The following is a 16,929-nucleotide window of genomic DNA, read 5'->3' on the forward strand; positions in this document are numbered from 1 at the left end:
GACTGAACTTGTCATGTATATGCTTGAGTACATCTAGTAGAATGAATTTCGTTCAATCTACTCAGTGCAGTAGAAGTTTGTCAGTGTGCTATCAGATAATCCATAATCAACCAGGAGGTGCTGTTATGAATCAGAATAGGATGCTCAGCACAGCATGACCGAGTAGAAGCAAAACGGCATTTGGCTACAAACCAAGTTTGAGGGTGGTGAATAACCTCCAGCCAACTATATGGCCCGAAAAATCAACTTGCACATCCATTACTTCCATCCTTAACCAACCTCCAGTAGCTCGCTACCTTAACAAATTGATTTTAAGATCTTTCTCTTGGGCTTCAAATCACTCCATAGTCTCGTCCCAATTTAATTATTCAATCTAGTAGCTCTTATTCTATTCATTCTTCCTTCCAGGATTGTGAGAACAGCATGTTTACTATCCTTGGGGAGCTGCAGCCATGTGGCATCACGGAATCCGAGACATGCTTAAAGGCAGTAACGCTCACTGTCCAAGGAGCTCACACTGTAAGGATTTTTAATCGAATTTATATAAAATATTATTTAAACATACAGTTTAAAACACAATTGCAAATAAATTTTTGAATTAACCAGTTTTAATTAACGTGTTTTTTACAGATCATCGTTGTTAAACCCAACGGCAATGTCTTTCTCAATGGAATGTTAGCCCAGTTACCATTTACCAGAGGTAAATTCAGTGGAATCCGCAATCACTTTTATGCAATTTGGATTTGCTTTCCCTGTCTCTTCTTGACAACTATCCCATAGTTGGGAATGTTACATTTGAAAGGGAATTGGATAATTATTTCGGGGAAAATAATATTAAAAGATGTGGGGAAAAAGCAAGAAAATGTAATTGAATAAGGTGAGCCTGTGCACACACTTTGAGCTGCATTGACCTCATTCTAAGCCAAAACCAATCTGTAATTCATGGAGAATTATAGAGTGGAGAATTGTGAGTCCACTGCCTATCCTCTGCTGGACAGATCCAGGTCCCTCTCTTGTATTTTCTGCAAGTTCATCTGCTTGTCTAAACAGGCAAGTAGACTGTGCAGATTCTGCTTAATATACAGTTATATAATGTATAAAGTTCTTTGAAGGGCAAAACAAAACTTTACAAACATGAATTTTCCACTGATTTATACAGTAAGATAATAACCAATTCCCGCAATGTTGTTTCCCAAATAATTTACTTGTGACATTTTGTTTAAATAGGTTAGATCATTACATTTCTGTGTGTGTCCTCTCTTCACAGATAATGTCACAGTATTCAGACCCTCCAACTTCTACATCATCCTCCAGGCAAACTTTGGGCTGCAGCTCCAGGTACAGCTGGTACCTCTGATGCAACTCTACACAATTCTAGATCCATCCTTTGAGAGCCGGATGTGTGGTACGGTTCAGTTTATTTATCTGTACTGTTAATAACCCATCATTGGATTTGCAGCTACCTTGTTATTTTTATGGTAACAAATAGTATTTCAAAAAGTGTTTTTTTTACTTCTTTTAGGTCTTTGTGGAAACTTCAACAATGTTCTAAATGATGACTTTAAAGCAGTCAGTGGCCTCGTAGAAGGGACAGCTTCTGCTTTTGCAAACACATGGAAGACCAAAGCCAGCTGTCCAGACAAACAGGATGTGCACGAGAATCCTTGTTCGCTCAGTGTTGAAAATGGTAGGACTGTGACAGTTACCTCTAAAATGTCAGTCTAGAGATTACAATGATAGATGTGTAAATATACAGGAGAGTTATTATATAAAAAACATATTATTGGATGTAACATATCCATACACAAGAGTGTTATCCCCAGTATCACACAATACACAGGAGAGATACACAATAGAACATTGTCTACAACATGTTACGATATTGACTGGAGCTTGAATCTCTCAGGCTGAATGTAATATTTAAAGAGAAGGTGTGGAGACAGTCGTGTTGATGCTACAACATAAGTTTTAACCAGTTCCCAAGCTTTCCCCCTAAATACTCCTTTTCTTACTCTATTGTTATAGAAAAGTATGCAAAGCATTGGTGCTCACTGCTTCTTGATAGTGACTCCCCATTTGCTGTGTGCCATTCGTTGATCAGTCCCGATCGCCACTTTGAGGTATGTACAAATAAATTACCCCAGAATTGTATACTTTGTGTTGGTTACTGTACAGTCTCGTATATTGGCTTTACTAATCTAAAAGGCCCATTTGTCTTATTTCCAACTATAAGCAAAAAAAAAGAGATCTTATAATATTAATCGTTGGATTGGATATAGCACCATATCACATTGTGGATGTCTCAAAGTGGATCACAAGATTCTACTGTGAAGTGTGTATTTGTTGTCGAACACGACAGCCAATTTATGCACAGCAACTTTCCACAAACAGCCTTGATGTGAATGACCAATTTTTTATTTGGTGGATTGTTGGCTAGAACACCAGGAGAAACTCCTTTTCCTTATTTAATATTGCCAAGGGATCTTTAACATCCACCTGAACAGGGAGATGGGGTCTCGGTTTAACATATTATCCAAGGGATGGCAGGTTCAGCAAAGCATCTCCCAGCACTGCATGGGAGTTTCAGTCTAACTGTGAGCTCAAAGTCCCAACTTGAACTTTGGGGGCTTGAATCGACAACCTTCTGACTCAGAAGCGAGAGTGCTATCAACTGAGCCCTGGCTGAGACCTTTTTTGGTCAGCTGTGTGTCTGATGCATGCGGAAAACCATCGCCATGCTTAAGCGTATCCAAATCAGACTGAGAGTTCCTTGTATGCCACTTACACATGGAAATTCCCTGGTCCGTAAATGGAATGTGCACACCTTGCTTACCTAATCCTGGACAGTGTTAGGCGCAGGTTGGCAAAAGCCAAGACGTGGGGACCCCAGAGTGTACTTTGGGGTACTGCTGTAACGCTAAAACCGCCTAGCTTACAATCTGGCACCTGAGCAGTCAGTATACCAAGGTCATTAAAATTACACAAAATTCTAATTTCCTGACATGTGTCTTCCTCATGTTTGTATTTAAAATATGTTTTCTCAGTTTTTATCCTTGTTTCACCTTGAGCCAATAACAAAGAAAGCTTCAATTTTGCAGCAATGTATGTACGACAGCTGTAATTGTGAGAAGAGTGAGGATTGCATGTGCGCTGCCCTCTCCTCATATGTTTGGGCTTGTGCAGCAAAAGGAATCACCATTTCCAACTGGAGAACAAATGTGTGCTGTAAGTATAATCAATTTCTACACTCAGTGCAACATCTGTCAGGGGTGTCCACCTATAAATGCAATTTGTTGCAGGAAATAACCAAAATCTCCACTTCGAGTTCACAACATCTTGTAATCTCAGGATGATCCGAGCTGGTTAACCAGGAAGTTTACCAGTCACTCTTCTCAATGTCAAGCTGCGTGGTTTTAGTTGGGTAAATTCCAGTAGTATTACAACCCACCTTCTGGAGTCCCCAAGTCTTGGTTCTTGCCAAATTGTGTCTAAACTTTCTGGGATTAGGTGAGAAGAGGTTAGGTCAACAAATACATAGTTACAATACTTTACAGTAAATTCTTGCATTGAATTGTCGTTCTGACATAAATGGCATTATATTGAATGCAAGGATTATTTTAGATAGGTGCCTCTCCATGGAAAGAGTGTGCACTCCATTTCCAGACAACAGAAATTTCTATGAGTAAGGTTTGGATATGTGTGTCAGACATCTAGCTAACCAAAAAAAAGCAAAACATTCTCTGCAATCATCTTTGGTGGAACCAATTGAGGCAGGTTACAGGTTAACTTCTCTTGGTAGTAACCAGAAGAGTGTAAAGTCACTTGACAGTCAGCAGCACAGGGTGTTAGTGACTGACCCTAGGTAGTGCAGTATGAAAGTCACTAACCCTCAGTAGTGCAGTGTTTAGTGACCTACTCTCAGCATTTTAGAGCGCTCCAAAATGTTATCCTTTGAGAAGGGCGCTAGAAAATAAAAGTTGTTGTTTTAAGAATTACATTAAAATCTCAGAAAGCCTTTTGTTTTTAAAATTGTTCTGCAGCGTATAAATTCTAAAATATTTCTTGATTATTTTTACTGTAGCCAAATACTCCAACTGCCCCAAGACGCTAGTCTACAGCTATGACATGAAGCCCTGCCACCGCACATGTTGGTCCCTCAGTGTTCCAGATAGCACATGTACAATTGATTTTGTGCCTGTGGACGGCTGTGGTTGTGCTGAAGGAACGTATATGGATGACACCGGTATATGCGTGCCACCCGCCAGCTGCCAATGTTACCACCAAGGGACAACCATACCCCCTGGAGAGGTCATTCATGAGGACGATGCCATATGGTAAGCTTCTGAAACAAACCGATCATTTCATGGAACAGCAATGACTGTGTTCTATCTAACTTCAGCAATTAATGTGATATTTCAATATTTTGTTCCAGTACCTGCAATCACGGAAAGTTAGAGTGTATTGGTAATGAGGAACCATCTCAAGGTAACAGCCGAGAAATATAATGTGCATTTTCAAGAATAAAATGTGTTTGTGTATCTGACTTCAGCGATTGGGTGTATTTTGCAGACTGTGCTGATCCCATGGTGTACTTTGATTGCAACAATGCTTCAGCTGACAGCATTGGTACGAGTGTCAGAAGAGTTGCCAGACCCTAGACATGGAGTGTGTAAGTGCCAGTGTATAGTATTCATGAATCATTACAGGTGCCAACATTCTGCCAACATTACAGGTGCTAAAGATATTTCTTTTTGTGTATGTATCAGCCCAACACTGAGGACAAGATCAAAGCTTGCCTGTGATAGCCACTGTGCTCCAATCATCTGGCGACATAGATAATTATTTGGGGAGGACACGTTTGCAAGGCAATGGGGAAAGAACAGGGGAGTGGGATTGATTTGGATAGCTCTTTTCAAAGAGTTGGCACAGACGATCGGCCAAATGTCCTCCTTCTGTGCTGTATAATTCTATGACATTCACTACCAGGGCTCACACATGAACAATGGCCACTTAGTGAGTTAGTATCCTGAGATTTCCGTATCCTGGTGAAAGAAAAAGAAATCAAAACAACTTGAGAAGAAAAATGGCATGAGAAATATTGGCGTGAGAAAAAGAGCAATTCTTTGTCTTTCTGCGCTTTGTTTCCCCATAAAAAGCAATACACAAATTACATCTGATTTGATTAAGATAGCATCCAGCATACAATTGTTAAAACCCTTCTATTATGATAAAATTGTTCTCCACTGTCTACAATATAATTTACAAACTAGTTTAAGCATCAATAAGATGAATCTTTGGTATTTTAAAAATGCAGTTTTTCAGCCATACTTTGGCGAGAATTGTCTGGTCTCTGTGGGCTGAATGCAGCGACTAGGGCTAAGTGCAGCTGTTCAAGAATTGAAATGCCATCTTACTTTGGAACTCATTATTTTTTCTGTTTAGTATGCCACGGGCTGCGTCTCTGGGTGTGTATGCCCTAAAGGATTAGTGTCAGATGGAAGCAGTGGCTGTATTGCTGTAAATCAGTGTCCTTGTGTCCATAATGGTGTCCATTATCAATCTGGGGACAGTATACAAGTGGATTGCAACACATGGTACTTTATTTACTTTATTTTCACTATTGTAATGGACTGCAGGGTGCAACTGTTCAACCTTGGCTTTATTCTAACTAGATGTACATACTTCCTGTTTTCTTTCTCAGTGAATGCAACGACAGACAGTGGCAGTGCACCACCAATTCATGCCATGGAACCTGTGGTATCTATGGAGATGGGCATTACATCACGTTTGATGGCCGGCGCTATAATTTTAATGGAGATTGCGAATATACTGTTGCCCAGGTATTGGATAAATGTGCACATCTTCATGTATATTGTACAATTATTCAATATGTCTTTATAATTGAATAGTTGTGTTGTCATGACAAGTTCTAAACATTCATAATGTGAATGCAGTAATCATTGCTGGAAACTTGAGTGGAATGTGGGGATTACTGCGCTGTCTGTGGGTTCACCAATCTAGGTTTGAATCTAGTTAGCAATGATGAGGTGAAAGCCTTCTCTCCCTGGTAAGTGAAAATTAGTTCAGCATAGTCATAACCCAGTACTGAATCAAAGCAGATCTACCAGCTTCTGAAAGAGAAAGCTCAGATGGTGTTTCAGGACAGAACAGGAATGCTTGGCTGAAAGAGCAAAAGAGACCACAAAGATGACTGGTGTGAGCACTGCAGTGCAGGACGCTATTCTGAGATTGGATAAAAGCTTATTGTTGACACAGAGTGTAGGGAGCAGCACCCACATGTGGCCTGTGACCTGGAAAACTGTGTTGATTCTCCAACACTGAGGCTTCACAGTTTGATGAGTAAAAATGTAGAAAAATAATAGTAATGAATAATACACATACCAAATCAGTCCATTATTTCCTACGCTGTTATTCAAATTTCAACACTTTTAAGACTAATGCATCTGCTTTTGTATGTCAGATCTATCTGTGATCTCTAAATTGTGTTCTATGTGAAGCTGTAGGTCTTCAATTCAGTCTTTGCTTATTATCATTTCAGGATCACTGTGGCAAGAATCCTTCCAATGGAACCTTCCGAGTGATTACTGAAAACATCCCTTGTGGGACAACTGGAACAACATGCTCCAAAGCAATCAAGATCTTCTTAGGGGTAAGAAACCCAAAGTTAGGGTGTGCCTATTAAATCCACATGAGAGAGTCAGATGTGTGAGTTTGTAAGTAAGTAGGTTTGAGCTTTATATTTATCTTTATATTAAATTATTTTTCAATATACATGTTTTTAATAATTGTGAGATCTTTCTTTTAGTAAATAGAATGTTTATTAGCAATATAATATGAAGATGTGGTCCCAATGACTTGTCTCATATAGTATTCCTACTAATATAACTATTCAAACCCTTTCAGAACACTGAACTGAAACTCTCAGAAGGAAAGTATGAGGTGGTGACATTTGATGATGAAACACATATACCATATAAAGTGCGTCATCTTGGCATTTACCTTGTTATTGAAGCTGAGAATGGATTGGTATTAGTATGGGACAAGAAAACAAGTCTGACTGTCAAACTCAAGCCTTCCTTTAAGGTAAGCACTTATTACCAAGGATGTTCTTTATATCTCTTCAGTGGAGAGCAACACTGTGATTGAATTCCAGGAGACACCAATGTTTTCTACCACGAAGTGCTGGGATAATTAGCCCTTGTGGGGTCACATCTACAACTGCTATAAGCTATAGATCTCAACAGCAGAATCTGGGAGGGATCGTACTCCAATCTGAATGGAAGCACAAAAAGAAATTAGAGAGCGAGTCATTCTCACAAGTACTCCTAGTTGCTTGTTCAGGAGTATAACTTTTATATATTTGTGGAGTCCTGTAGCTCAGTGGTTAGAGCACTCGCTTTGCAAGCGAGAGACCTGAGTTCAATTCCAGGCAGAGGGCGAAACCTCGGGCAAGTTTCCTTACTCCACACAGAGCCTAATAATAATCCCTCCAAAAAAAAAACAATAATAAATTGGTCATTTTCAATCTACGACTGTTTGTGGGACATTGCTGTGCGCAATTGGCTGCCGCGTTCGCCCACAAATATACAGTCAATTCACTTTACAGTGTGTTCTGTGAAGCGCTTTGGGACGTCCTCCCGACGGGAAAAGCGCTATATCAAATGCAAGGATTATTATTATTATTATAACGTTGCAAAGTCTAGGTGTGGGTAGGACAACTATTTCGTAGAGAAATAATCTGTTTTCAAAACACAGAAAAAGAATAAATAAGGCATCAAAATATATTCATTTTTAATTGCAGAATATTGTAAATTATCTTATCTTCCTGAAATTCTTATTGCTCCTGCTTTCAGAAATTTGCCGGATCAGTTTGTGTACACTGAATTGGTGCATTACTTCAAGAAAACCGTAGCATTAAGAGTGACACAGTTACTGAAAAATCTGAATTAACAAACTCTGTGTTTTCACTTGTTTGTTGAGGTACTATCCTTCTGCAAAGTTCAGTATTTGATGAACTTTCTGCTTAGATTCCAAGTTATGTAAATTAAATCAATGCATTGTTTGGTCCCTTTGCTAATGATGAAATGATACACACTCCTTTTTGATCATATTCTTGCACAAAAGATTCGCCAAAATATTCTGCACTTAAACTTTTAAAGAAAGGGAGAAGCAAATCTAACGATTTATCATAATTCCAGCCTAAGGAATGTCTTTTTTGGATTATTGCAGGGTAACATCTGTGGAATGTGTGGCAATTTTGATGGCAATGTTTATAACGATTTCACCACAAGAAGCCAGCTAGTGGTTGCAAATGTGCAGGAATTTGGAAACAGCTGGAAGGTGTCCCCCAGTTGCCCGGATGTAAAGAAAATCACAGAGCCATGTTCTGCTAATACCCATCGCGCAGCATGGGCTCAGAGGCAGTGCAGTATCATCCAAAGCCAGGCTTTCCGACCTTGCCATGCTCAGGTATAATGTATAATTTATTTGCACCCACAAGTGTTCCATACATTCATCATGCTTTATCATGCCTGCCCACCTGCCTCACCCTTGGTGGACAGTCATTCTTCTCTTGCTCTCTGGAACTCTTTGCTGGAGTCCCTCTGCATTAAGACCTTTCTTTTCAAACAAGCTTTTGATTACCCTCCTTCCCTCTCCTTCTTCCTTGGCTATCCTAACCCCAGTTCAGTCTGTTTCGGCTCTTTGAAAAGAACAATGTAATGTTAATCCGACTCCCTAGCCCTTTCCCCATAACCCTGCAGACCCGTCCTCCTCAAATACCCGTCCACCCCGTTTTTAAAAGTAAATGGCCTTTTCTCATTTCCATGTTTTCCTAAAATCTGCAGAATTTCCATTCATATTTTCATTGTCTGACTGTGTCAGCAAATGTGAACGAGTACATTGCAAACATTATTAAAAAAAATAGTGAATATAATTCAGGCAATTTTCGATTTAATCCTTAGGTCAACCCAACGCCTTACTATGATGCGTGTGTGCGTGACGCATGTGCCTGTGACACTGGAGGAGATTGTGAGTGTTTCTGCACTGCTGTAGCTGCCTATTCTTCAGCTTGCAGTATGGTTGGGGTGTGTGTTTCCTGGAGGACCCCTGACATTTGCCGTAAGTAAACATTTGATTTTCATTCATTTTCTTTTCTACTTTGAATGTAAATTCTTACAGTAATAATAGATGCCTCGGTGACTAAGATGTTGAAAATAAGATCATGGAGCATCTGAACAGTAATAAAATGATAAAAGATAGTCAATGTGGGTTCATGCCAAACTAATTTACTGTTTTTCTTTGACTGTGGGACAAAGGAGTTTGACAAGTGTAAGGCAGTGGATGTTGTATAATCTGGATTTCAGTAAGGCCTTTGATACAGTTTCGCATGAAAGCCTGGTACTGATAATGAAGAAAGTAGAGGAATCAGAGGAAGTATCTTGCAATGGATACGTAATTGGCTGACCGATAGAATACAGAAGCTGGTGGTACAGGGAATGTCATCAGGTTGGGAGAATGTTACCAGTGGAGTTCCACAGGGGTCTGTTTGGGAACCTCATAGAATTATACAGCACAGAAGGAGGCCATTCGGTCCATCGTGTCTGTGCCGGCTCTTTGAAAAGATCTATCCAAATCAATCCCGCTCAACCACTCTTTGCGGCAGCGAGTTCCACATTCCCACTACTCTCTGGGTAAAGAAGTTTTTTTCTGACTTCCCTATTTGATTTATTGGTGATTTATTATCTACTCTCTTAAAAGTTATTATCAAATCGGATTCCACCGCCCTTTCAGGCAATGCATTCCTGTAGCTCCTGTGGAGTCCTGTAGCTCAGTGGTTAGAGCACTCGCTTTGCAAGTGAGAGACCTGAGTTCAATTCCAGGCAGAGGGCGAAACCTTGGGCAAGTTTCCTTACTCCACACAGAGCCTAATAATAATCCCTCCAAAAAACCAAAAACAATAATTAAATTGGTCATTTTCAATCTACGACTGTTTGTGGGACATTGCTGTGCGCAATTGGCTGCCGCGTTCGCCCACAAATATACAGTCAATTCACTTTACAGTGTGTTCTGTGAAGCGCTTTGGGACGTCCTCCCGACGTGAAAAGCGCTATATCAAATGCAAGGATTATTATTATTATTATTATTATTATTTATTATTATTATTTATTCCAGATCCGAACAACCTCTTTTATTTAACATCTTTATAAATGACCTGGAGCTAGGAGTCACAAACATAGTGGCTAAATTTGCAGATGACACAAAGCTATCAAAGGTGGTAGACTGCAAAGAGGAACAGGATAGGTTACAGGAGGACTTGAATATTCTTGGGAACTGGGCAGATTGATGGTAGATGAAATTTAATGTAGAGAAATGCAAAGTACCTCATATGGTGACAAAAAATCCAGGAAGGGAATCTGTACGGAAAATGAAAAGGACCTGGGGGTAAAACAGAAAATGTAATTTGTTTTAAGAACAAATGAGATAGATTTCTGCTAGAAAATAATATCTTGGGATAGAGTGTATAGTTTAGGTCATGACATGTCAAGTGATGGTGGAAGGTGAAGTAGATGGACTTTTGCCTAGCAAATTTTTATGTTCTTAAGATGTAGAGCAGGCAGCCTCCAGCAATTTTCCACTGACTCTGACTTTAAACCATCTACAAGGAAACATGCTAGAGTGTTGAATTTTGTTCAATTTGTACTCAGAGGGTAATTAATGACTGGAACAGTTTGTCAAAACAGGCAAGATCTTGTGGTGAAATTGTTATTTACATTGCCATCATAATTGCCAACCTTGACAACCTGTTCCAACCATTAATTACCCTATGAGTAAAGAAAAACCTTGTGGTATTAGTCCTTAAATTTCTGTTTGCAACTCTAAATCTATGTCCTCTTCTTCTGCTTCTTGGGGCATCCTAAAGTATTGTTCTGAGTTTACTTTTTCAACCTCATTTAACATTTTAATCACCTCTATAAGATTCCATCTGAATCATCCTCTCTCAAAACTGAAAATCTCTAGTTTGTCTAATGATTGTTCATTCCTCTAACACTGGAGATCATTCTCATTGCTCTTTTCTGCACTGCCTCTGGGATCTGGACAACTCCTTTATGTCCCTTTGACCAGAACTGTTTGCAGTACTCTAGGTGCAGCCTGACCAGAGCATTCTGCAGTCTGGGTATGATATCTGGGGATCTGAACTCAACTGATTTAGCAATGTAGACCATTATGTTTACCAGATTATAATTAAATATTAATTGGGATTCAGAATTTGATTTTGAAAATAATGTTCTTTTTTTCTTATGTGAAAACCACATGCAATGGAAAGAGAGGATTCAAGAAAGGATTTGTGTTTAAATTTGAAGTTGCAGCTTCTCTCTTGTAGCTTTGTACACAAACATCTCATTAAGTTTTACATCATCATATTAGTATTCAGTAGCCAGTTTCGTGTTTGTGATCATGTAACCATTTAATGCAAACTGAGTGAAAAGGCTGTAGAACTTTCCATGGATTTGATACCTACTGCTTTGCCCCAGCTTAGAGGAGACAGGCTGATGTACTGATGGATGATGGAAACATACTTTGTCAGATGTTCCTCTGCGCTGGATAGTGAGATCAGCCTGGAACGACTCTTGATCCAGCTGGGAAACTGCTTTTTTGCAGCTAAGCTAAAGGCTTCAACTGATAACATGATATATCAGAAGCATCTCAATCTACAGGATTGATTAGATAGAGATGTAGAATTCTACAGATATTGTATGGAAGGAAATTAATGCAATAATTTCTGTGCTTTCAGCTCTGTTTTGTGACTACTATAATCCTGAAGATGAATGTAAATGGCACTATGCACCTTGTGGGGTTCCCTGTGTCAAAACTTGCCAAAACCCTGGTGGAGCATGTTCCAAAATCATTCCCAAACTTGAAGGTATGTTTTATTCACTCTTCTGGTTCTCAATATTATTTATTATATAAGCAACAACAAATTGCATTTATATAAATGCGTTTCACATCGGGAGGACGACCAAAGGCACTGGACAGTTGAGAGGTTGCACCTTAGCTGGGAGTTGCATTTGGGCAGCCCAGCGGATGGGGGAGGCAAGATGAAAGCCGGTCAAAGAGACACGCCTTGAAAAAAGTGAGGCCAAGGGAAAGGGATTCTGGGATGGAGTTCCAGAGAGTGGGGTCAGAAAGGCTGTAGGCCAGTGCCTGTTGAATGGATGGAACAAACGGGCTGGCAAGGTTTTAGAAGATCACAGAGATAGGCTGGAACAAGACAGTGGAGGGATTTAAAAGTGAGGGCGAGGATCTTGACCTCGATCCTCTGGGCAGCCAGGGAAGCTGGGCAAGGATGGGGGCATGGGGATAGTGGGGGCTTGTGGAGCCTGGTGCAGGAGAGAACCCAAGCTTATATTTATTATTTTATTACCTTTATATACTGAGATTATAATTTCTGAAATGGTTTTGCTAGTTCCAGTGCAAAATATAAAATAAATTTTACACAATAAATATTCACAGACTGTCCAATATCTTATAGACTGTTAATTGTGAAAAAAAGCAGCTTATGATCTGTTTATACAGTCAATTCACTTTGCATGATACTGGAGATCCTGGAATTCTGAAACAAAAACAGAAGTCACTGGGAACATTCATTGGGTCAGGCAGCATCTATGGAGAAAGGAAAACAAGCAGACCAGAGAGAGAAAAAGTGTGTCTGAAACCCAGATGATGTGGCAATGGATCTCCCTCCCACTCGCACTCTGACCTCTCCATCCATGGTCTCCTATGCTGTTCCAATGAATCACAGCGCAAGCTCGAGGAACAGCACCCCATCACCTTACAGCCCTCTGGCCTCAATATTGATTTAAATAATTTCATACCATAACAGCTCACCTTCCCCCTTACCCCCATTCTGTGACCATTATCATATCATCTGGGTCTCAGACACACCTTTTCTCTCTCTGGTCTGCCTGTTTTGTTGCAATTCCACCCCCCCCCCCCCCCCCCACCCTCTTTGTTTTGCATCATTAACAACAACATTACATTTGGATAGCGCCTTTCATGTCGGGAGAACGTCCCAACGTTAACACCTCTTTAACCCACCATCCCCTGTCCTCTACCCCATTTTCTCCTTTGTTTTCCTTGCCCTCCCCCCACCGTCTCTGTTATCCCTTAAAAGCCTCTCCCTCCCAACGTGCCCCAGTTCTGACAAAGGGTCGTGGACCCAAAACATTGACTCACTTTCCTTTCTCCATAGATGCTGTCTGACCTGCTGAGTGTTCTCAGCGACTTCTGTTTTTGTTTCAGTAAAATCTGTGAAGCGCTTTGAGATGTCTCAAGGACATGTTGAGGCACCATATCAAATACAAAGATTATTATTATTATTGCAGAGCTGATCAATGTCAGAAAAATAAAATGTTTATGAACCTCTGTGGCATTTGTTCTACCCCATAGGCTGCTACCCAGACTGCCCCAGTGATAAGCCATTACTGGATGAGGAAGGAATGAAGTGTGTTACAATGGAACAATGCTCATGTTATATCAATGGAAAACACTATGAACCAGGACAGATTGTTCCTACAACTCAGAACTGTCAATCATGGTAAATGTTGCTGTAACTGGTCTTACATTTATTAATAATTACTATATCAAGATATTCTTTTGTCGTGAAAAGAGACAAGTTGCGCTTATTGAGAAGAGGCAGAATGAAACGTATTTCCACTCAGTGGGACTATGATCACTATATGTAAATGGAATTCCATTATAAAACATAAAGAGAGCTACTTGTTTGACTAATATTTGTTAGCCTAGTTCACTTGTTAACATTCTCACCTCTAAAGAGAGGTTGTGGGTTCAAGTCCCACGAAGGGACATTAAGCTGGGGGAGGGCTGTATTCTCAGAGGTACCGTCCTTTGGATGAGATGTTAAACTGAGGTACTGTGTCAATATTAAGTTGCCCATAGCACTATTCAAAAAGAGAAAGGAATTTCTCCCAGTGTTGTGGCCAACAATTCCCCAGATAAAAATCTGCTGCCTGTAACATCATCCACATCAAACTCTGCACACCCATTACCCTAATCCTCGTTGGGCTCCACTGGCTCCCAGTTGCCAAATAAATTGACTTCAAGGCTTTCACCCTCATACGCAAATTGTTTCATGCCCTAGCACTTCCATATCTCTTTTGCAAGTGCTTGTACCCCACTCCCTGCCTGCTCCCTCCACTCAACTAACACAGGCCTGCTGCGCATACCCTGACCGCTCTACACCACCATCGGCCACTGAGCCTTCAGTCATTATACCCCCACCCACTGCACTCCCTGCCACCAGTAGGCGTGGGGGCTAAAGTCCTTAACGTCCACCTGAACCAACAGACCTTGATTTACTGCCTCATCTAAAGGATGGAATCGAATCCGATTGGATGAGATTTATGAGTGCAAAATAAAAAAGAAAGCAACTGGATGCATTTTATTGCACTTTGCAAAAAATACTTCAAGTATAAAAATATGTAACTAATGTATTGCATTCAATTTATTTTAGCACATGTGTCAACAACGATATAGAATGCAGCTACAACAAAGATGGTAGGTTCACTTGGCACTAATTAGACCTCTTGTAACTTTTATTCCTAGTTTATGACTACCCATTTCATAGATTATGTACAATGAGTTTCTGATCTCTTTGTTCTTTGCAGAGTGCACCTGTGTTTACGACGACAAAACCTTCCATGTAGGTGACATAATCTACCATACAACAGATGGTATTGGAGGGTGCATCAAAGCAACTTGTGCTGTGAATGGAACAATAAACAGAGAAGTCTACCCTTGTACTCCAATCCCTTCCACAGTGCCCAGTACAACACTGATTTTTGAAATCTCATCAGCTACTACAATCACACAGACGGAGGTCAAAACAGGTAGATCTCAGACAGCGGATGTTTTCAAATAATCATGGAATTATACAGCACAGAAGGAGGCCATTCGGCCCATAGGGCCTCTTTTAAAATAGCTTCCAAATCAACCCCACTCCCCTGCTCTCTTTCCATAGACTTGCAAACTTGTCCTCCCCAAATAATTATCTACTTCTCTCTTAAAAGCTTCCACCACCCATTCCAGATCCAAACAACTCACTGTTGGAAACAACTTCTTCTCATCTCCTTTGTTTCTTTTAACAACTATTTTAAATCGGAGTCCTCGGGTTACCGACCCTCCCGCCAGTGGAAAAGTTTCTCCTTGTTCACCCTATCGAATTCCCTCATAATTCTGAAAACTTCTATTAAGTCGCCTCTTAACCTTCTCTGCTCCAAGGAGAATAATCGAAGCTTCTCTCGCCTCTCCTGATAACTGAAGTCCCTCATTCCTGGTACCATCCTGGTCAATCTCCTTTGCACCCTCTCCAATGCCTTGACAAAGTGTGGGGTCCAGAATGGAACCCAGTCTCGAGCTGAGGCCTAACCAGTGTTTTATAAAGGTTCATTATAATTTCCTGACTTTTGTATTCTATGCCCTATTTATAAAGCCGAGTATCATCCCATGTGCTTTTTTAACAGCTTTATCTACCTGTCCTGCATCTTCAAAAATTTCCTTATATGAACCCCCAGGTCTCTCTGTTCCTTCACCCCCTTTAAGGTTGTACCATCAGCGTATATTGCCTCTCCTCATTCTTCCTCCCAAAATACATCACTTCGCATTTCTCCATTTTAAACTTCATCTGCCACGTGTCTGCCCATTTTACCAGTCTGTCTATGTCCATTTGCAGTCTGCTACTATCGTCCTCACCGTTTACTACTTTTCCTAACTTAGTACCATCTGCACACTTGGAAATTGTACTCACTATACCCAGGTCAAGGTCATTTATGTGGTTCCAATAGTGTCTCCCAGCCAGTTCTGTATCCGCTGCCACTGTCCCTTTAATACCGTGGGCTTCTATTTTGCTTACAAGTCTCTTATCCGGCACCTTATCAAACATCTTTTGAAACATTTTAGAATAAAGCCCCATGTCAGATTTTAAACTCACAGTTTTGGTTGACATTTCAATTCTGTAACAGATGAGTGCTGCATGACAAGATTAGTTGGGATGAAGTCCATCTGATCTTGTCCCTCCACAATGTCCACCCTACTGTTTTCCCATCACACTACTTTTTAAATGAGACCAGGATCCTGGCCTCAACCACTTGTCAACCTGTTCCACTTATTAATTACTCTCTGAGTAAAAAAAATCCTTTTATCTGTTCTGAAATTGCCCTTTGCGATTCTAAACCATGTATTCTCTTCTTCCACTGCATTGGTGCATCCAGAAGTGCTATTCTTTGGATGAGCCATTAAATAAATATCGCGTTTGCCTGTTCAGGTGAATGTTTAAGATCCGATAATGCTATTTAAAATGAGGATACGTTTCCCATTTGTAAATTAGTCATGCCTATTTGTGGAATTTTACTGAGTAAATTAGTAGATTTGTATTTGTCTTCAACTGCAGTCACTACCTTCAATAGCAATTGCAAGTGCTTGGAGACATTTCAAAATTATTGTAATAATATGCATTTATATAGCACCTTTTAAAAAAATGTCTTGAAGCACTTTGCAAACTAATTTATTAGATATAAAGTGAATGTTATACAAGATCAGAAACTCATTGTACATAATCTATGAAATGGGTAGTCATAAACTAGGAATAAAAGTTACAAGAGGTCTAATTAGTGCCAATTGAACCTACCCTCTTTGTAAATATGACTAATTAACAAGAGCAACAACCTATAAACATGAATTTGGGGTAAATTTAGATCAGTGTGAGAATATAAATCTTGATAACAGAGACAAGATGAATGTTTATTTCAAATAGCAATGGCATGAGGTGCCTTTTCATCCATCCAAACCAAAGGTAGACAGAAACTAAAATTAATAACACAGTCAAAGAAT

General features: G+C 40.0%; 1 protein-coding gene across 1 annotated transcript in view; it reads left to right on the forward strand.

Annotated features, from left to right (window-relative positions):
- LOC103190818 (mucin-2-like) overlaps positions 1-16,929 on the forward strand; it is a 54,160-nt gene that overhangs the window by 12,228 nt on the left and 25,003 nt on the right. Inside the window, 20 exon segments of the mRNA XM_042341546.1 lie at positions 409-519; positions 631-700; positions 1,268-1,405; positions 1,523-1,687; positions 2,026-2,120; positions 3,099-3,225; positions 4,082-4,334; positions 4,433-4,485; positions 4,570-4,626; positions 4,629-4,669; positions 5,443-5,594; positions 5,702-5,840; positions 6,560-6,670; positions 6,925-7,104; positions 8,251-8,490; positions 8,985-9,141; positions 11,816-11,944; positions 13,471-13,618; positions 14,555-14,598; positions 14,709-14,930. Coding sequence (XP_042197480.1) covers positions 409-519; positions 631-700; positions 1,268-1,405; positions 1,523-1,687; positions 2,026-2,120; positions 3,099-3,225; positions 4,082-4,334; positions 4,433-4,485; positions 4,570-4,626; positions 4,629-4,669; positions 5,443-5,594; positions 5,702-5,840; positions 6,560-6,670; positions 6,925-7,104; positions 8,251-8,490; positions 8,985-9,141; positions 11,816-11,944; positions 13,471-13,618; positions 14,555-14,598; positions 14,709-14,930 — 2,632 coding nt within the window.

This window comes from Callorhinchus milii, unplaced genomic scaffold (assembly GCF_018977255.1).
Source record: "Callorhinchus milii isolate IMCB2004 unplaced genomic scaffold, IMCB_Cmil_1.0 Scaffold17, whole genome shotgun sequence".
Classification (NCBI taxonomy): domain Eukaryota; kingdom Metazoa; phylum Chordata; class Chondrichthyes; order Chimaeriformes; family Callorhinchidae; genus Callorhinchus; species Callorhinchus milii.